We start from the raw sequence: 22,685 nt of genomic DNA, 5'->3' as shown, positions 1-22,685 counted from the left end.
TTCAGGAAGGAGATTGGAAAAACAATTTCATTCACAATACAATCCAAAGAATAAAAAAATAGTTAGGAATAAACTTAACCAAGGAGGTAACTATATTGAACTATGTTGAAAACTGTAAGCCACTGCTGAAGGAAATTAAGAAGACACAAATAAGTGGAAACAAAATTCAGGTTTCATGGATTAGAAGACTTAATACTTTAAAGATGCCAGTACTTTCCAAGGTGATCCACAGGTACCATGCATCTCTATCAATAGTGAACAACATTTGCTTCTGGCAGAAATAGTAACCTATCATAAGCTGATGTGGAATTTCAAAAACAATGAGTACCCAAAACAATGTGGAAAAAAGAACAGGGTTGGAGGTCCCACATTCCCTGATACCAGAGTTACTACAAAGCTACAGTAATCAAAATAGTGTAGTATGACAAAAAAGATATGTAGATCAATAAGATAAAATAGAAAGTCCAGAAATACCCCAGGTATATTTGGTCAAATAACTTTTGACAAAGGTTCTAGACCATTCATTAGGTAAAAGACAGTCTTTTCAGCAAGTGATATTGGAAAACTGGATATCCACATGCAAAAAAACTGAAAGTCAACCATTACATTATACCATATGGTAAATCAACTTAAAGTGGATGACAGACCTAAAAATCTGATCTATACACATATGACTCTTAAAAGAAAATAGAGAAATCTTCATGTAAGTGTATTGGGTAGTGATTTCTCATATAAGACACCAACAGCACAGGCAACATAATAAAAAATTACATCAAAAAGAAAAATTTTGTGTATCAAAGGTCACTATCAACACAGTGAAAGGGCAACCCAGGGAATGGGTGAAATATTTGCAAGTCATATCTGATAAGAGATTATAGAAAGAACTACTCTATACAAAAAACAAACATGATTCATAAATGGGCAAAGACTTGAACAGATATTGAACAGATATTGAACAAAGAAGAGATACAAACTGCCAATAAGGTTAGGAAATGGTAAACCTCACTAATCAGGAAAATTCTTATCTAACCACAGTGAGACACCATTTCCCATCCATTAGGATGGTAAGTAATAAAATTTTTAAAAACAAAACAAAAAAAGAACAAAAAAAAAAAACAACAAAAAAAATAAAATTACAAGTGTTTGTGAAGATGTGGAGAAATTAGAGTCCTAATGCATTGTTGGTGGAAAGGTAATCTGGTGCAGCCACTGTGAATGACTGCATGGCAGTTTCTCAAAAACATAAATATACAATTATCATATGCCCCAGAAACTCCATTTCTTGGCATATTCCCAAAAGAATCAAAAGCAAGGACTCAAACAAATATTTGTGAACACTACTGTTCATAGCATTATTCACAATAGCCAAAATTGGGAGTAACCAGGGTGTCTATGGACAGAAGAATACATTAAAAATATGGTATGTACATACAGTGAAATACTACTCAGCCTTAAAATTCAGGGGCACCTGGGTGGCTCAGTCAGTTAAGCGTTGGACTTTTGATTTCGGCTCAGGTAATGATCTCACAGTTCATGAGATTGGGCCCCACGTGGGCCTTACACTGACAGTGAAGAGACAGCTTGGGATTCTCTCTCTCTGCCCTCCATCTCTACCCTCCCCCCAAATAAATAAACATTTTAAAAAGAAAAGAAATTTGGTCACATGCTACAACATGCATGAATCTTGAAAACATTATGCAAAGTGAAACAAGCCATCACAGAAGAACAAATATTGTATGATTCTACCCGTATAATGCACCTAGAGTAGTGAAATTCATAAAGACAACATGAGAATAGTGGTTGCCAAGGTCTGGATGCAGAGAGGAAATAATGAGTCACTATCAAGTGGGTATGAAGTTTCCATTTGGGAAGAGGAAGATGTTCTAAAGATGGATGCAGGTGATGGTTGCACAACAATGTGAATGTTCTTAATGCCCCTGACTATACCCTTCAAGATGGCTAAAGTGGTAAAATTTATTATATGTTTATTTGATCTCAATAGAAAAAAGTAGGAAAGGAGAGAAGAAAAATCGTTCAAAGCAAGCATTTGTTATCTCAGGGATTACACACTTTAACTTCCATTATTCTCTTCCTTAATAACTCCTGTCTCACTTCCAAGACCTGACCCACCATCATGTCAGGTAAGGCCTGTGTTTTGGCCTAGTTTTATTTGTATAATTGAATCTTCAGCTACACTGGTCTGGCCAGGGTCACCAAGAGAACCCAGCCTCATGTCCATCTTACTTATACCTCCACACATGGGGCCACCTGTTCTTTCAACCTGGTGTATCTTCCTTCCCAGTTCGGTTTCTTAAGAAATGCCACCATGAACCAAAGTCCATTTTGCCCATGAATCATTCCCCAACTTTTTCTGTTCACTCAATGCAAGATCAGTAGGGGAAGGTTAGAGATTTTGGTGCCTAGGTCAGATCTGGGCTTTTACTGCTCTGAGCTAAATGGTACTGGGAATAATATGCACATCACATGAATGTCTGTCCTCTCATTTATAAAATTGGAGATCATCACAGTTCTCTCAAGGTGGCATGACATACAATATATGAGATAATGTCCATACAATAGCTCCCAAGTACCTACCTACAGGCAACAGGCAGCCACTAATCTTAGCTCTCCACCTTTTTCAAAACTTCTAGAGCAGTAGTTCTGAGTTCAGGCTCTCCCTTCAGACCACCTGGGTACCATGTAAATATTACATTACCTAGACCCAATCCAAGATCAATCAAATCAGAAAATCTAGGCTGAGTCAGCAACCAGGCCTTTATAGGAAGGAGACATTAGAGATTATGCCCGCAGGTCTTGTCAGTCACACCCAATCCTGCCTCATTACATTATGTCTCAGTTTTTTTACATTTCATCATGGATAACTAATCTCCTTTAAAATCCTTAATTGCGGTGTCCTCTCACTACATAATTATTCTATATATGATCATAAAAAGTAGAAATTAAAATATCAACTTATTGAAGCATTTTTACCAGCAAGGCTAGGACGAGGGTAAGACATAGGAAGAGCTTAGGGCCATTATTTAAGGAGGTTCGCAATATCAAAGCCATGTACCTAACAGTACTTCCGTGACCTTTATAGCAAGGGCTTCCTTGAAAGTGGACCCTGGGATCAACAAGATGACAGAGTAAGAAGCTCTGGATGCTCCTTCCCCTGAAAAACATGCTAATTCAGCAATATTTCATGGTCAAATTCCCTTGTAAGGAATCCAGAAACTAAATGAAAGAGTAGTGCACCCAAGGCAAATGTGTAACCAGTCTCATCAAAACCGGTGAATCGTTATGAAAACACCCTCTCACCAGAATCCCTAACCAGGTCATGTGGATAGCTACATGAACAAGAATAAAATTGGACCCCTATCTTACACCACACAAAAACTCAAATGGATTAAAAATTTAAACATTAGACCGGGGGGCATGGCTCAGTTGGTCGAGCATCTGACTTCTGCTCAGGTCATGATTTCACAGTTAGTGTGTTTGAACCCCATATCAGGCTCACTGCTGTCAGCTGAGAGCCCACTTGAGATACTTCGTTCCCCTGTCTCTGCCCCTTCCCCACCAGACCTGAAACTGTGAAGCTCATAGAAGAAAACAGGGCAAAAACTTCATGGTATTGGTCTTGGCAATGAGTTCAATGATAAAGCACAAGCAACAGAAACAAAATTAACTCAATAAACAAAAATAAGTGAGACTATATTAAACTAAAAAGTTTCTGCACAGCAGAAGAAACAATCAACAGAGTAAAGAGACATTTACAAATGGAAGATATTTGCAAACCATATTCCTAATAAGAGATTAATCTCTGGGGGCGCCTGGGTCACTCAGTTGTTAAACGTCTGACTCTTGATCTTGGCTCAGGTCATGATCTCACAGTTCATGAGTTAAGCCCCACATCAGGCCCTGTATCTATCAGCATGAAGCCTGCCTGGGATTCTCTCCCTCTCTCTCTTTAGCCCCTCCCCAGCTTGGCTGTCTCTGTCTCTTTAAAATAAATAAATAAACTTTAAAAAAAGAGAGAGAAAGAGAGAGATTAATCTCTAAAATGTATAGGAAAGGACTAAAACTCAATAGCAAAAAAAAAAAAAAACAAAAAACAAAAAAAAACTTATAACCTCAGTAAAAAATAGGCTAAGGACTTGAATAAACATTTATCAAAACACAACATACAAATCGCCAGCAGATATATGAAAAAATTCTCAACAACACTAGTAATCAGGGACGTGCAAATCAAAGCCACAGTAACGTATCACTTTATACCTGTCAGTATGGTTATTATAAAAGAAATAAAAGACAACAAATGTTGAGCATATAGAGACATTGCAACCCTTGCATACTGCTTTTGGGAATGCAAAATGGTGCAGACACTATAGAAAACAGTATGCACATTCTTCAAAAAAAAAAAAAAATAGAACCAGCACATGAACCAACAATTCCATTTCTGTGTATATACACATGAGAATGCAAATCAGAATCTCAGAGAGTATTCCCATAATCACTGAAGCGCTATTCACAATAGCCACAATGTTGAAACAATCTACACACACACACACACACACACACACATATACATGCGGAATTCTATTTAGTCTTTAAAGAAGGAAATTTGGGAGCACCTGGGTGGCTCAGTCAGTTAAGCATCAGACTTTTGATACTGGCTCAGATCATGATCTCATGGTTGGTGAGATGGAGCCCTGCATCAGACTCTGCACTGACAGCGGGGAACATCCTTGGATCCTCTCTCTTGCTCTCTCTGCCCCTCTCAACCTCCCACTCTCTGTCTCTCAAAATAAATAAACTTTAAAAAAAAATAGAGAAGGAAATTTTGCAATATATAAAAACATGAATGCATTTTGAGGTCATTATGCTAAGTGACATAAGCCAGTCACAGAAAAGCAAACATTGCAGGATTTCACTTATATGAAGCATCTACAATAGTCAAGTTCATAGAATAAAAAGTGGAAATTGGATTTGCATTCTCATGTGTATATCAGAGGTTGGGATAAAGAGAAAAAAGGTAGTTAATATTTAATGGAGGAAGAGTTATAAAGTTAAATGAGATTAATAAGATCTACAGATCTGAGGCACAATATGGTATCTACTGTCAATAATTCATATTATACTTTCAAAAATTTCTTAAATTTAAAATACAATACAATACAGTACAATACAATACAATAAACTAGAAAAATTTCATCCTACTTCACTCCCAATTTCCACTGGCAAGGGAGCCACCAACTCTACACTGAAGAGCTCTACATGAAGTCCCTATGGAGTGCTGAGGTTTCACTTACTTGTGGTACTGGTTTAACAGGTCTGGCCATTAAGCCTCCAACATACACAGTGTTGGGAAGCAGGGGCCTAGCAAATTCAAGGGCAAAGTCAGAGTTAACAAACCATAGCTCTGCTTTCTTTAGAAGATGAGACAAAACCGGCCTAGAGCCTTCCGGGAAATGTTCCTTGATGGTGTTGTCAAATGTAGACTGGATTCGCCATTGCCTTAAGAAGAAATCCAAGAACATGAGAAAATTCCTCACTCTGCCCCAGAAGTCCATGTGGTCGGTTAGCAAGGAATGGAATACCGGAACATAAGACACCGGGTTTGGTAGCCCAAGGTCCACACTGCCAAATGGGGTGGGAAGAATTGACACAAATGGCTTCCCAAGCTTCTCAGCAACCAGGAAAGAACAGAAGTCAAATGCTTCAACAAATACCAGGTCAAAGTTCTCATTTTTTAAAGAATCCATGATATCACTTCTCCTTAGCAAATCACTGCATTGAATCCCCAATTGTTCCATTAACTTTATAAAGGTGTCAAGTGCTTCTCTGTTAAAAACAAAACAAAAAACAACAACAAAACAGTAATGACAAATATTCATTGAAGGTGGCAATTTCACAATATATAGGAGAATCTTTGGTTCAAAGAAAATATCCCAAGTAAGACCATATTGGCAGCTGCCCACCTATTTTACCAGTCTCCAATGAACACTCTGCTCTAGGCACTTGGTTCTGGGGTTTCTGCTTCCTAAAATGGTCTCACTTCATTCCCTCCCTTTTCTCCAGTGATCACATCCACCCCATCCAGGCCAATTCAAGAGCCATCCAGTTTGGGAGCCATCTCTGACTGTAGCAGATGTCACAGTTCCATGTCTACTTGACACATTCTGTGATGCTCTCTTTAACTTTCACCTGTACACTCCAGTTCGTTAGTGACTGTCTTGTTTCTCAGCCTACCTGTGGAAGTAACTTGGTAGCAGAGTCCATCAGTATTGATAATATAGCCCATTTTTTTCTTTAAATTTTATATAGTCGGCATTTGAGAAATTGCCTGACACAAGGAACTTTGTGATGGTAATATTAGAATCCCGAGATTGATATTTTTCTAACCTATGAGATAAACAAGTTAAAACAAACAAGCTTATTATTACCCTTTCCATTTCATCTTTCCTGGAGTAGTGAAATAACTTAATACTACACCATGTCAGCCCACTGAAAGCCCACAAGTGAGAGCTCATTAGTAACATGCAGTTGTCCACGTGCACTGTAGAGTAAACTTCAAGTGACAATAGATGATTAACTGAAATTATTCTCTATTATTTTTTTAAATGATTTTACATAATGAATGACTGCTGCTTGTGTGGATAAATTCAAGAAATGAACTAATTCCTCAAAAGAACAGCATTCATCTATTTGAAATTAAGTTAATCTATTAAAATACAGGAAGGTACTGTGCTCAGCATGCTGCACCATATTTAATAAGTGGGTGCAACATGTCTTCAAAGAAATGAAGTGGGGAAGAAGAGACAAGACATAATAAAAAAATCATGAATAACAACACAAGATGATATATACAATGCTTCAAGAGAGTACTTTAGAACACATCTCTTCTGGATGAAGAATTTGGTCTTCTAGTTTAGGTAAGCAGAAAGGCTTTATGGCAAAAGCCAGATTTTAGGACCACCTTGATGACTGAATAAAATTTTTAAGGAAAAAGGGAAAGGTGGAGTTAGGCCACTATAATTCACCAAGGAAGGCATGAATATGTGTCTTTTCCCTCTTCTGTCAAAGGTAAAGAACTTTCTATACATCCCAGATAATGATGAAAACTTTCAAGCTAATATCACAATGTGTGTCATCAAGGCATTTGGGTTTTTAAATGAGTTAAAAGACAATGGCTCAGGGTATGAAAAATCAATGCTCATCAGCATGTTTCCATTCTTGAATTTAACTGATGAGAGGAAAAGTAAGTATAAAATGGTGGCTCTGATATGCCTACCAACAATCAGAAATTATGTTGTTTATCCTGCCTTCTGTGTTGTGGAGAGTATATATACAAACATTGTAGGTGAAGGGCTGCCAGGAAGGTCCAGAAGGAACAATCCCCTGACTATATAGAAATACATTCATGATTTCAGTGGAAAAGGCACACTACACAGACCGAATAATTGGAAGTGAAAAACTCATCTATTCCATCGATCCCTACCCCCTATCATTGATCTCCCCATCCATCCACTCATCCATCCACCCATCCTTTTCTCTTAAACTTACTCTAAGTAGCTATGCATCCAGCCATTTATTTACATCACTTTATAAATGGTAAGTCTTTCAATCAGAGAATAAAAGAAATTACCTGCCATGCAAAGCTTCTTCAATATAGAAATCAAACTGTTTCTTTAATTCTTTTTCATGATTCTCAGGTACAAGCCAACTGATAACTTGGTATGCATTTTCCTTCTTTTCTAAATAAAAAATTTTTAAAAACACCAATAAAATATATCATTAAGCCCAACAATGCAGATAATTTTGGCATGATACCATAGTTGTTTTTTTTATCCTAATAATTTTATATATACCTGCATGTTTGCTTTTAGAGGGTTTTTCGGTTTTCTGCCTGCTTTTTCATTTCTTCAGTCATAGGATCTGATACTATTTATTGAGAACATTATAATAATTCAATTACTTCTATTCAATTGAATGAATGATATAGAACTTAAATAAAAGTAAAGTTCTATTTGAAGCTTTCATGTAAAGGTATAGATATTCTTCATTTTACAGATGAGAAGACAAACATAAATGGAGCGTCAGATAATTCATCACGGTTGCACATATAGTAAGTGCTACACTTTGTATTTAAATACAGATTTAATTTTATCCCAGCTCCCCAGTCCTTTGTTTTTCAGGAAAAAAGAGATATTTTTTTATTGCTTACAGGTGACACATGCAAAGGTTTTTCATTCAGCCAAAAATATGGCAAAGGCTAAGTTAACAAGAGTAGTCCTCTGCAGTCCTACTTACCATTCCGACATTTCCCCCATAACTCATGTGTACTAGAGAGTCTGGCACCATTTTTGAAGTTGGATTGTTGACAGCTTTCAAACTCCATTTCCTCCTTAACTTTCTGGGACATATCTTGGAAAAATAAGGAGAAAGCCTCAACATGACCTCCCTCGTGTGACCAAGATTTTCAGCCAAGCAAGCCAGACCCCATGAGGGGAACCTGCACCTCCATCCCACTCAGAGGCTTCCATAATTGGCATTTAGAAACAAAAGGATGGGTATAGCCTTTAATTGGCTCTGGTCATGTGTCTCACACAAACCTATCTTCTGTGTCAGAATCCACTTTGTTTCTGGATTCCAGCATGAACCGTGTGATTGACACTAGGCTAGGTAGAACCGCATGACCAATGGTTGTACATCTCAAGGACTGCCCCCATTATAAACAGTGCTCTGAGTTAAGACTGATTCCAGTTTACAAGCCCACTGAATGGTGTGAGGAGGATAGCACCATGCCATCTGATGAACTCCACACCTGTAAAAGGAGAAGGTGCACTAGAACCCGAGAAAATGCCTTTGCTACTGTTGCTCATGATATCTCTGTAGCTCAAAGAAAACCTTGATTAACACAGTAATAGGGAAACACTGATGACACCCTCATGGGGTTAATTCAAGGGTTAATTCAAACTCAGCTTAATCTCAGTTCTCTAAAATCACCAGCAGGAAGGCCCTTAGCTTTGGTGATGCTAATTAGGACATTTGGAGGAAGAACTTATAAATATGAGCAGGTTAAAAGGGATACCCTCCCCCAAAGTATAAATAATGACAATGAAAGGAATGGCAAAAAATGGGAAATGTCAGCGTGGGAGAGTCAGGAAAGAAATTAAAACAGAGGTCTCAGTTTTGACATATGTGGCAACTGACATTACTTTTAAAAAAAATTATAACAGAGCAAGGACACAGATTGGCTTTTGTGACTTACATCAGAGGTTCTACATTACTTTTAACATTGGATGAGATCCCCCCAATGACCAACTTTAATCGTCTTAGTCAATACTGGGGAAAATAACAGATATATCATGAGAGCTCACCAAAATTTATCAAAGTACCTCTATACTGCTAGGAGGTAGAAAATATTAGATAGAGCACAGTGGTGCATGCCCTGTCTTAACTACTGGGATTAAATATCCCATAGCCACAACAGCCATTGGTTGTTATCTCACAGTAGCTATGGTTGCTCCTATATAAGAAGTCATAAAATTAATGTTTTAGCACTAACACCATGACGAAAGAGAACTCATTGGATCTGCCCAACATATTAAAAGTTTTAATACAACAAAATAGAGTTTTAATAGAGTGCCTTCAAGGATTAAATCCCTTTTTGTAAAGGATCCATTAACGAAGAAGTGATTATCCCCACCAGTTCTCCATTTAATAGCCTAACTTGACTATTCTTAACCCTGAATGAATGGAGCCTCTCAGTGGATTACTGTCATCATATTATGGCCTCCATTTCCAATCTTACTGAAATTACTGACTATATCTAAAACTAATAAATTCTTTACAGTCATAGCTTTGGTGATATATTCTGTTTAATTCTTATTTCAACAAGCTCTCAGCTCTAGTGTCTCTTCACCTTCACCTTTGAAGGGTACAAGTAACTTGTAACTTGGCTTCTCATGGACTACCTCAACAGCCCTACTTGCTAGTTTTGCTGGCAAGATCTTTAACCACATTTAACTTTCTCCGGAAGCACGTGTATGACAGTACTTTGAGGACAACCTCCTTTTGCAGAGATTTCTGGAGCCCATTCATTCAAGATACAAACGCGCACACAGCAACTCACATAGAGGGAGGTGCTGCTGCCCTACACAAAGCATAAGCCGTGGCACCTCAGTTAAATTCCTGGGACAAATTGCTTGTTGAGTGGAAGGTCTTTCCATCCCTGACACTGTCAAGACACACCTATTATGGCTCCATTTCCAGCATGAGAGTATAAGGAGCTTTCCTGGACATACTTTGAAAACAGCAAATGGTGAAAAATTCATACACATACACACACACACACACACACACACACCTCCTGATGTAGACAGCAATTCCACTGACAGAATTTGTCTGAAATAACTATTTGGGAAATCTGCAGCCAATTGATGGTTTCCACCAACCAGAGGAAGTCTTTAACTGTAAATTGCAGATAATTTTAGTCAATTTCAGCTTTTTCCACAGTAGCAGCTACCCATCCCCCATCCCTCAGTCTCCAGCAGGAAGCTGTATGCATTGTTTATAGAGCAGCTTGTACACAGGTTTCAAGAGCCTGAGTGGGCAAAAAAATCACCTTGTCCAAATATCAAGTATCTGTGCTCTGATTGCTGATTGCTGCTCTGGTCGCAGAGACGCAGACAAAGAAGTAGGCAACAAGGTTTCTGCATCATGCTCTATTATTGCAGCCACTTACTTCCCTCTCTGGCTCAATTGACTTCCAGGGGTCTTAAAAGATTGATGCCCTCCTTTCCCCCTCATTTTCTCAATTTACCCATTTGAAAGGGAACCATTAAAAGCTGGGACATTGTAAAACAGCTACACATATCAGGAAAACTTGAAAGTGTCCATTCATGCCCAGGAAAAGGCTCAGAAAAGACCGTGAACAGTGAAATTTACACCTCGGTTTGATCCTCAACACAAAAGCAGCATAAAACAATTTTTAAAAATAAATAAATAAACAAAATTAATAACAAAAGTCTGCAAACCCTGGAGAATGGAGGAGAGGTTCATCTCCAGATTTAACACTTTGTTATATTCAAATGTTCAGTTTTCAACAAAAATCACAAGACACACCAAGAAACAGGAAATTAAGGCCTATTCTGAAGAAAATAAGAAATCAACAGAAACTGTCCCTAAGAATGACCTGATGGCAGATATACTAGATAATAACTTTAAAATAACTGCCTTACATTAGGAAAGAATGAAATCCTGCCATTTGTAACAACGTGGATGTAACTGGAGGGTATTATGCTAAGTTGAAATAAGTCAGTCAGAGAAAGACAGATTTCATATGTTTTCACTCATATGTGAAACTTGAGAAACTTAACAGAAGACCATGGGGGTAGGGAAAGGGAAAAAATAGTTTCAAACAGAGAGGGAGGGAAACCCATAAGAGACTCTTAAATACAGAGAACAAACTGAGGGTTGATGGGAGGTGTGGTGGAGGGGGGAAATGGGTGATGGGCATTGAGGAGGGCACTTGTTGGGATGAGCACTGGGTGTTATATGTAACTGATGAATCACAGGACTCTACTCCCAAAGCCAGGACTACACTGTATACACTGTGTGTTAACTAACTTGACATTAAATTATATTAAAAAAATAAAAAATAAATAAAATAGAATAACTACATTAAAAATTCTCAGAGAACTAAAGGGATATGTGGAGAAAGTCAAGGAAAAAGTGTATGCAAAATAGAAATAAAGGGATAAATGAGGCAAGTCCAGCTCTTGATTTCAGTTCAGGTCATGATCTCATGGTTTGTGAGATTGAGTCCTGCATCAGGCTCTGAGCAGACAGCATGGAACCTGTTTGGGATTCTCTCTTTCCCTCTCTCTGCCCCTCCCTGGCTTGTTCTCTCTCTCTTGCTTTCTCAAAATAAATGAATAAACATTTTAAAAAATTTTTTAAATAAAGGGGTAGGAAATCTAAAAAGAAACAAAACTGAGCATGAAGAAGAAATTATCAGTGAACCTGAAGACAACAGAAATGATTGAGTCTGAGGAACAGAAAATTAAAGAATTGAAGAAAAGGGAACACAGCCTAAGGGTCCATCATATGCTTTGTGGATCCTCAGAGGGAGAAGAGAGAAAGAAAGGGATAGAGAGAATATTTGAAGTAATAATGGCTGAAAACCTCCCCAATTAAATGAAAGACATGAATATAAACATCCACAAAGCTCAACAGACTCCAAGTAAAATGAACCCAGACATCCACATTAGGATATAATCAAAATATAGAAAGATAAAGAGAGAATATTAAAAGCAGCAAGAAAGAAGTGACTCATCACATACAAGTGGCTGTCAATGAGATTACCAATACATATGTAATCAAAAATTTTGAAGGAAAAAAACAAGATTGGAGGCCAGAAGGCAATGTCCCAATATATTCAAAATTCTAGAAAAAAGGAAAGAAAGAAAGAAAGAAAGAAAGAAAGAAAGAAAGAAAGAAAGAAAAGACAAGAAAAGAAAAAAAGAATTGTCAACAAAAATTCTATATCCAGCAAAACTGTGCATCAAATGTCAAGGAAAATTAAGACAATCCCAAATAAACAAAACTAAGGGTGTTTGTTACCTACCACTAGACCTCCCCTGGGAGAAATGTGCAAGGCAGTTCTCCAGGGAATAATGAAAGGACACCAGAGAGTAACTTAAAGGTGTATGAAAAAATAAAGACCTTAAAAAAGTAAATGGATGGGCAATTATAAAAGCTACTGTTATTGTAACGATGGCTTCTAACTACATTGTTGTTTTCTACATGATTTAAGAGACTAGTACATTAAAAAGTATTCATTTAAAAACTATCATTATGTGAAATTGTGTGTAACTCCATTTAAATGTTCTACATAATTTAAGATACTAATGCATTTAAGTTAATGATAATTTATGTTTGGGGCACATAATGTATAAACATGTAATTTTGTGACATTAACTAACTGAACAGGTTGAGGATGAAGCCAGCTAGGAACAGAATATTTGAGTGTTAATATAGGCTGGTATAAATTAAAAATCTGAGTGTCATAGAGTTAGCAGGTTAAATAAAATCCCCAAAGTAACCATACACACAAAAAAGTGGTAGAATACATACAAAAGAAAATGAGAAAAGAATTTAACGTTTTACAAGGAATCAACTAACCACAGAAGAAACAGTAATACAGAAAGTGGGGTACAAAAAAGTTATAAGGCATATAGAAAACAAATAGCAAAATGACAGAAGTAAATTTCTCCTTATCAGTAATTACTTTAAATATACATGGATTAAATTCTCCAATCAAAGGACAGAAATTGGCAGAAGGGACAAAATCACATGATCCAGTTGTAATAGCTTCGTATGGTGATAGATGGTAGCTACACTTGTGGTGAGCACAGCACAATATACATAGTTGTCAAGTTGCTTGCACACCTGAAACTAACGTAACATTGTGTGTCAATAATACTTCAATAAAACATATTAATAAAAGAAATAAAAATAAAAATACATTAACAATGGGGGGAAAGGGTGAGGGATGTGTGGGAACTTCTATACTATCTTTGCAACTTTTCCATAAATCTGAATTTTTCCAAAATAACGATATGTATTAAAAAGTAAAAAAAATTAAAAAGCCATAAACACACACACAAAACATAATCCAACTATATTCTGCCTATAAAAGACTCACTTTAAATCAAAGATAGACTGAAAGGGAAATGATGGAAAAAATATTCCATGCAAGTACCAAATATCAAACACAATGGATTTTAAATTAAAAAAATTACAAGAGATGAATAAAAACATTACATATTAATAAAAGGTTTAATACAGCAAGAAGATATGACAATTATAAACATATATGCAGCTAATTAGAGACCATCAAATATCTAAAGCAAAAACTGAAAGATTGAAGGTGCGATACACAGTGTTATAATAATCACTGAAGATTTCATATTCCATGCTAAATAATGGATAAAATAACCAGAGTGGAAGGTAAAATATGCAGATATGGCATTGTGGGGGCCAGGTCTACACAGTCTAGTAAGATATCCAGCACTTAACATGAAATGCACACACACACACACACACACACACACACACACATTTTTCCATCTTAAAATACAACTAGATTAAAAAAGACTTTGTGCTAAGCAGTGCTATACAAAAGACGTTGTATATCCTTTCCTGGGGTAGATAAATTTAATAATTACCCAAAAAAAAAAAAAAAAAAAGAACATACTTGGGATTAAATAATCTCCTCCATAAAGAAGCATGGTGACATTATGACCATGATCTTGAAGAATCTGTGATACCCGGTCCAGCAGTAGATAATGGCTTCCACCTAGGAACAATACAAAATTTTTATTTTTGTAAAGGTGAGAACAAAGGGTCTGAAATTGATGTGGGGGATCTGGAAATCCAGGGTAAGGTAGCAGAGAGTTGGTGGTCAGTAGAAGATGAGTTATTTTAGTCCTTTGGTTTCATTTTGGGTAAACCCCAGGCCAGATACCCACATTCTTTCTGACCAAATTGTAATATGTAGCAATCTTACATGAAAAATTCCCTTTTGCAATTCAAGGTCTCCATGCCAGTGAGATGACCTTCTCTAATGCTTAGGCCTGAGGGAGTTCCTGATCCTAGTTACATGCTAAAGTTTAGGCTGCCTTTATGGAGATACTGTGTCTAAAGAAGTAACTGTTTTGCTGGAAATTTTGACACACAAGGCTATGTATGTGAGAATAATGGGTTTCTAAAGGACAATCACTCAAAGCTATTTCTGGGATCCCTCTCCCAGGAAATTTATGTCAACGTGGAAGCCAGAAACATGGGAACGTGAATATCAAGCCAAGCCACAGAAGCAAAAGAGGGTAGAGTCACTACTCACAGCAAAATTCTTCAGATTCAAATTTATATGACAATGTTCCTCACTTGGAGTCTGCATTTTGCTAAAAATCAATTAAAGCATTTAGGATAACTGTGGTCCCTTTGGGTGGAACTGTAGGATCCTGTATGCATGCAAAACTGGGACATCACCCAACATAGGAAAATCCTGGAATCCTAAGGAAACAGAAGCTTGATTCTCTGGGATGGTACAGGTTCTATTACATCAATGTCTAAAACCATGTGATATCATGGAGCATTTTTCTTGAATCTATGGGTAAAGGAATAGAATTTGCCTATGTTGGGAAGTGGAGGTTGCTTGGAAGATACAGATCTCATGATGACTGGGTCAGTAGAGAAAGATATAGGACTAAAGTAATAATGTGTATCTGTGGAAATTACTCTAGTTTTTTACATCTGTACTTGTGTTGTCTGATGTAACACAGACCCAAGTGCCTGCTCTGGATCACTTTTAACCACTGCAAGAAATGGATGCAGGGGAGAAGGCTTCCTGCAGAGGCATTTATTCCTGAGGGTCTTGGTGAGCCCAGTGCATTCTGGGGCAGAGGCAAGGGGAGAAAGCACCTCCAAACCACACCTGCCCCCTCTCAGAGTCCAGGGGACATGCAATTTCAAAAGGTGAGGCAGCTCTTTTTTTCTGTTGCCTCTATCATTAAAAAATAAATTTAAAATGGAAAATAGGGTTTGTTTGTTTTTTTCAATACTGATTTTTAGGATTCCCCACCATAAAGAGTAGAGTCTAGGGAAGAAAACAGGTTTGAGGTAAGAAACAGTGGGTTAAGTCCGGGTGTGTGACATCAGGGAGGTCTGGTGTGCTCTTGCAAAAGGCCCCTCATTTCCCTGGCCCTTAGGATCCCTGTCAGGAAATAAAAAGGGAGATGCCCAATTAGATGAACTCTGTGGTTTCTTCTAGCCCACGATCCCCAGATTCTAGGGGATCTAAAAGTGATTCTGGGAGCCCCCTATCCTGTCAGGATGGATCCAAATATATATATATATATATATCTTAGGGAAACTCCATGTTATGATGCCCCCTCAACCTGATAAATGTTCCTGTTCCCCTTCTGTTCCCTTTGGTGCAAAAGTAAAGGAAACAAAACTGGGTTTATGCAGAATTAACTGCTTCACTGTCCTTCAAAACCTTCTAGCAGCAAGGGCAAAAACAGAGCTGTTCCCAACTGATTGTCTGGGGTTCCCTCCTCTGCCCAGTCAGTTTTCAGGTTTCCTATTAATGAAACATGCCCCATTTGTGCTGCTGCCCCCAGGAGCCCCTGTCCTTGGCTTCCAAGAGCCTGAAACTGACCTGTCTTCCACTTTCTATTGGCAACTACTGCACACTCCCAGACTTTTAGGGTGTGCCTCTGAAAGTTCCTGCCCCACCCTGGAGTAGGGGGTTCAGGATCTCCAGCTCAGCACTGGATCTAAATTCTGGCCTCAGCAATGCACAGTGGGAAGCACTTACAGAGCAGATTAAAAGAGAAGAAAGGAAACTGCTGTTTTCCCCAAAACTAACTTCCCCAACCCAGCAGTGGGGACCCCTCTGTGACCCCCATCTCCCTCTCTCCCCTCCCTCCTCTATCCTGGGACCCAAACAAGCTCTGGAAAACTACAAAGAATGACCTATGAAGCAGGGTTGCTTGCCTGAGCATCTGGGATGCGTCTATGTCTGATTCTCCTGCCAGCACTCACCCAGTGAGGATACAGTCAGAATTTCGGCGGCCTCTGGGAGCAGGAACCCAGGCAGAAGAAAGCCAGCTAGCAGCAGTGCCTGCTGGCCCGCCATGTTCCCTCCTGTACCAGCTGCGGAGCCGGGTCCAGTGCCCAGAGCCCTGTGCTCTTCTCTGAGTCGTGCACAGCGACCTGTGAGCCCTGAAGACGCGCTGCCCTGGCTGCCAAGGAAATGCGCTGGCAGGCAGCTTGGGAAGAGGTGAGAAGTGGATCCTGTCTTCTCTTCTGTTTGTAGCTTCTGGCCCTTCTGCTCCTCCTTCTGGGTGCTTGCTCCACTGGCTATTCTGTCTTCACCCTCCCTAACCAGGAGCAGCAGGAAGGAGGGGTTAGTGAGATCCCCTTAACCCTTCTCTGTCCGAGTAATCACCACACTCTCCGCAGAGAAGCTACTCCGAACCAGGATGGGAGGGGCCTTAGGAAGTCACTTCCAAGTGAGTTCCACCTCCAGATGATTGAGACCCATCAGGGACTTTTCCAGGAATTTTCCCACCTCCTAACTTCACTATTGACCTCATATTGTCATCCCCATGCCCCGTTTTCCCAGGTACCTGCTTAAAATCTCTGCCAGTGTTCTATCTCAAGATCCCAGAAACTGATTCCCAGAGGAAAATGACCTACACTTATTGCTCAGGGAGTCTCTTTGGAAAGTAACTTACTGGTAAAAATTCTAGTGTCCCCTAAATGTTCAGCACCCCTGGAGGGCCCGGTCTTGACCTAAAGGATTGAACCTCTAAAGGTAGGTCTATAATTCTGAATGGGCATGATAAATAGGACTGGGCAGTGGGCACCAAGAAGTGCTACTCTTATAAACATTTGAAATTACTTACTAGAAAGATTTTTGAACTCTGTCAGGATTATTCCATTTCTTTCCCTTCATGTTTTCTCCTCAATTGTGCTGTAGTCTTTGAGGCTATGTTATTATGTGCATACACCTTCAAAGTTACCCTCTGTTCAGATATTATACCTCCCCAGTGAAAAAATTAATCTGCATTAGGAAGGCACAATTTTTTAATTAAGACAATCACATTTCTTTATCTACAACTCTATTTCATTCCCTCCAATTGTTCCGATAATATCGCATGTTGGTGATAGGAATTTGCTAGTGCAGGAACCAACCCTGGATCACACATTGCATTTGATTATCATATCTATTTAATCTCCTTTAGTAAAGATTGGTTTCTCAGCCCTTGTTTGTCCTTCTTGTCATTGACATTTTAAAGAGTACAAGCAGCTTATTTTTCATGGTGGATCTCAAGTTGGGTTTGTCTGATGTTCTTTCATTACACTTCAGATTACTAGAGAGTTTTTGGTGGGCATACTACAAAGGTGATGTTGATCCCATCATAGTGAATGACAATGGGAAGCACATGATGTCAGATGGTTCAATAATTAAAGATTATAACTATATCTCTTGTTTAAAGTTGTGTCTGCCAAGATTACCAACTGTAAAGTTATTTTTTTTTAGCTTATAATTAGGAAAAAAGACATGGGCAGACATTTTGAAACTGTGTAAATATTCTGTTCCTCATCCAATTTTACCCATTTTATCATACTTTATGTTTCTTACCTGATTCAAGTGTTACTGTCATAGTGGCAAATTAATGATTTTTTAACTTCACTTTTTTAAATTTGTCATATGACATTGTATACTTATAATAAACTGGGTCTTCTGCCACATGTATCTAATTATCTATCTACCTATGTCTATTTTCAGTATCTACACTTGGATACATATTTATTCAATAGGCTATAATTTCTATCATTATTTTTTGGTTTGCTCCTGTGTAACCTTTATCATTTGGGACCTTTCTCTTTACTTTTGGCACATAATTTCCAGGCTGACTCATCTTGTACTTTCTTATCTTCCTCCTAAGTCCTAAAAATCATCCATTTCTCAAGGAAGTCTTTCAGTAGGGAATGGTATTTAGAGACCGGGAATGGTTGCAAGAAATGTTCATCTCTTGTGACGTACCACTGTATATTCCATTTTAAGTTGACAGTGTTATTAAATATATAGACATAGATATGGATATAAATGTTATATATCTATATCTCTCTATATAATCATGTGTATAGTTTGTAAAAAATTAGTTTATAAAAATTAGTTCGTTTGTAAAAAATTATGAATTCATAGTGATACCGTCCATTCCAATACAACACCAGCGTTGATTTTAATCTTCTCCATTTCCACATTAGTAATACCCCCTTAATAAAGTTAAGAAATCTGACTCTCAACCTCCTTGCTATATTAACTTATTTGCTCAACCATCCTATGCACTGAAGGAAGGTCACCATGTACTACTTCACCAAATGGGAATAACAGACCTACTCAATGGACTACTCAAAAAACAGAGTATGCAAAAAATAGATCTTTTGCAGTTCTTTTTTTCTTTAGAATGACAAGACAGATATTCAAAGTACTGTGTTCAAAATGTAATTATGTTCATTTTTTGCCACTACCAGAGGGTTATATCACACATTTGAAAAATTTTGAGTTCATTTGTTTCTGTTTGTTTCTATTTTAGGGTTTTGCCCTCCATTGATTTAGATATAAATTTGTTGTGTAAAATACTAACATGCCTCCCAAAACCAAACTATATAAACAGAACTATGTAAACAGAAATCCATTGACCTGCCACCTGCTTCCTTGCCCTTCTACTGTTATGCCCAGAATTCGTGATCCCCAAAGACAGCCAGGGAGCCGAGTCCAATGCAAAAGCAAAGAGCCCTTATTCGAGGTAGCTCGAGCTCAATCCCCTACCTGCACTGACCCAGCGGTGAGATACCAGAGAGAGAGAGAGAGTAGGTTTCAAAAGCACAAAGGTTTTATAGGGATCATGGCCTCAGCAGATTGGCTGGGGAAGGATAGAACAATGGCTGCCAAGGTGTGGTCACAGATCAGCAATTATCAGCGTCACCTGGAACTTGTTAAAAATGCAAATGTTGGGCCTGGTGGTCATAGACCCACTGAATCAGAAACTCTGGGGGTGGGGCTCAGCAATCTGTGTTTGAACAAGTCTTCCAGGAGATTCTGATGCACCTGAAGTTTAAGAACCACTGTGTCTGAGGATCTCTAACATGTTTGGCCTCAGTGTATACAGAACGTTTCTCACTGGTCACCTATTAACCATTGGCTGTCAGCCTTGCTGTGCTATATAAATACCTAGCACCAAACACCATCCCCAGAGACTCTGATTTAATTGGTTTGGGGAGGGGTAAAATGCTCCCGGGTCATTCTAAGCCTGGACAGGGTTGAGGGCTCCTGCCTCTGGCCCCTACCTGAGAGAAGCCCTCCCTCTTCTACTCACACTTTCCACGCCTCTCACACTCCCCTTCCTCCCACTTTAGACTTCGGAAGAATGCATCATTTGGTAGCCTGCTTTCTTAGAAAACATAAGTTACTCAAGGGGAGGAGGTGTGGTCTGAGGTTTGAGCGGGAACTTCTTTCTGCGGCCATGTCGGGGACATAGTCACTAGTCTGCAGGCCTAGGTCTGCTCTTTCACTACCATATTTAACAATAGCCTCCTAGATAATCTATCACATTATTCTCTGGTTTATTCTCCTTCTGCTTCATTTTGCAAATGGATGCAGATAAGTTTATATTTTTATTCTCTTCCTCCCTTTTTAAAAAAATAAAAATGAGCTTATTATATTTATTCTTATACTTTGTTCTTTTTTAGTTAACAGATTAGAATTGTTAATAATTGCCTTGCTCATTGTAGTTTATAGCTGCCTATTATTCCAGTGTGTACATGTATTATAGCTTCATTCCTCAATTTTAATTTTTTCCATATTTAAGTATTAGAACTAGTAGTCCTCTGTATGTGATGAACATTATAAATATTTTTTCTCCCACTTTTCATTTGTATTTTGACTGTACTCATGGTGATGTAGCATGAAAAAAGTTTTAATATTCTCCAATTACTTGAATTAGTTAATTTTTCTTTGTCATATCAGAATTTTTCAGTCATATTTACAAAGTCTTTCCATACACACAATTTATGGAGGAATTCACCTTTTTTTAGACCCAGTGTGTTACCGTTTTTTATATTAAATCTCTGATGTATTTAGAGTGTACTTTTTGATATGTTGTGAGATATGAATCAAATATTGTCATTTTCCTAAATGACTGTCCAATCATCCCAACAATCTTTGTATGAGCCACCATGCTAGGTGCTATGACAAGAAGATAAATAGGACCAAAATCCTGACATTTAGGGTCGTATGGTTTCTAAATAGACATATATGTTAGCAAATAGTTTCAATATAGTAAGAACAATGCTTCAAAGAGGATGCAATGAGTTGTTGCGGGTGTGATGGCCAAGTCCAGCCACACTAATGTGTTCACGGTAACATTGCGTATTGAAGAACATGTAAAAGTTTTTTGTTCCAACAAGAGCAGATTGCATTTCTGAGAGAGGACACAGTATGGTCCAACACACAGAGGAACAAAACAGCAAAATGTATTGGGATGAGTGACAAAGATTCCATCCTAGGCTCAAATTTTAGTCAGGATTCTCTGAAACCTCTTCCAGACTAGGGATCAATCATAGCCTGCTGCCCTGCCGCTGGCTAGCTGAACCCACTTCCAGTAAAGAATCCTGCTAAGCAAGTTTATGGAGAATCTCTCCACCCTTGATATCTGATCACTTTGGTCTTCCTGTAACAAGAATTCCTTATCCTTGATCTAACTAAGTTACTCTAGTAAATTTCTATCCACTGAATCTTTGAGAGGCCTGAGAAAATTAAAACTTAAAAGCTTAAGTTACGGGAAACTGAAACCTAACCAAGCTTAACCAGCTTGTTCCGCTTCTGTACAATTGCTTGGCGCGCCCATGTATTCCTGATCAATCATTGTTGCCTGGCACATCCATATATTTCTGATCAACCATTGTTACTTGGCACATCCGTGTACTCCTGATCAATCATTGTTGCCTGGCACATCCATGTATTCCTGATCAATCATTGTGATACCCGTACCCCCGGTTGTGGTCTGACCTAAAGGCAGGAACCAATTGAATACTGTTAAGTGTCCAACTTTAAACACCAACCAATCGCAGCTCTGTAACTGTGGAAAATTCCTGATTTCCCCATGACTTGTTTGTACCTGTCTATAAAAGGGGTGTAAAAACCTCTCTCAGGGCCTCTTGGCGTCACCGGCAATGGGGGCGCAGAGGTCCAGGTTCGAACCTGCAATAAACGACCCTTGCCGCTTGGCTTTGACTTACGACTCTGGTGGTCTTTTGTGGGAGGTTTCAGAACTTCGGGCATAACATCTTGACAATGATTCTCTCCTTGATCAAACTCTAATGAGCATTAGGTAAGTGTCTTCTTAACTAGACTCTGACTTTTACAATTGCATGTTCATCTCTACATGGTCTGATTTAGCAAGAATCCTGTCAGTTTAGGCAGACCCCCATTCTCAAAATCTGATCACCCTCTGTAGCTAATTGGTTTCCTCACCTCTACTATCCCCACCCAGGGTGAGGTCTGATCATGCTGACATGCCTCTCAGCAAGAATCCTGTTAGGTAGGTTCAGCCCCTTATTGCTGATGTTTCTTTGCAGTGATTTTCCATCCACCTTTCCCCACTCAGCAACATGGTTAAAATTGCCACTTTTCATTGTATTCAGAGTTGAACCCAATCTCTCTACCCTGTTGCAATAATCCCTAAACCTATCATGATAGTCCTCCCTTGAGTAGTCTTTCTTACCATCTAAACAAGAGCCATTAAATAATTTATCTTTAACATCCCTTGACTCTGCTTATTGGCTATGAATCTTCACCTGTCCTTGCTGAACTTAGAGATGAGTGCAGTTTCTCTTCCCTGTTGCAACATACTCTTCCCTGTGGCAACGTCTTAAACAAAGTCTTCCTTGCAAGGGTTCGCACCTGTCCACATGATTTCTCATTAATGGGTGTAGCATACATGGGAAATGGGCAAGAGGTAGGTAGCTGAAGGTGTGCCTACAGTGATAACCAGAGAGAAATCATAGAGGCTTTGTATTCCATGTAGTGGGAGCCACAAAGA

The 22,685-nt window shown here is 38.5% G+C and overlaps 1 protein-coding gene across 8 annotated transcripts in view; it reads right to left on the bottom strand.

The window, feature by feature from the left end:
• The window catches only part of LOC125934648 (UDP-glucuronosyltransferase 3A2-like), a 184,969-nt gene that overhangs the window by 105,128 nt on the left and 57,156 nt on the right, over positions 1–22,685 (bottom strand). The window contains exons 1-5 of one of the 8 annotated variants that reach the window (XM_049648179.1): positions 16,615–17,053; positions 14,264–14,365; positions 8,311–8,424; positions 7,646–7,754; positions 5,310–5,841 (exon numbers count right to left, since the gene is read on the bottom strand). The exons of 3 other annotated variants lie outside the window; for them this stretch is intronic. In XM_049648179.1, coding sequence (XP_049504136.1) covers positions 5,310–5,841; positions 7,646–7,754; positions 8,311–8,424; positions 14,264–14,365; positions 16,615–16,708 — 951 coding nt within the window. In that variant the 5' untranslated portion in view covers positions 16,709–17,053. Of the gene's footprint in view, positions 1–5,309; positions 5,842–7,645; positions 7,755–8,310; positions 8,425–14,263; positions 14,366–16,614; positions 17,054–22,685 lie in introns of those variants that run through there. 4 more of the 8 variants (XM_049648178.1, XM_049648177.1, XM_049648176.1 and 1 more) reach the window with 4 other exon arrangements.

The sequence above is a fragment of the Panthera uncia genome (genome assembly GCF_023721935.1).
Source record: "Panthera uncia isolate 11264 chromosome A1 unlocalized genomic scaffold, Puncia_PCG_1.0 HiC_scaffold_17, whole genome shotgun sequence".
NCBI lineage: Eukaryota > Metazoa > Chordata > Mammalia > Carnivora > Felidae > Panthera > Panthera uncia.
This window is presented reverse-complemented; position numbering and strand designations above follow the sequence as displayed.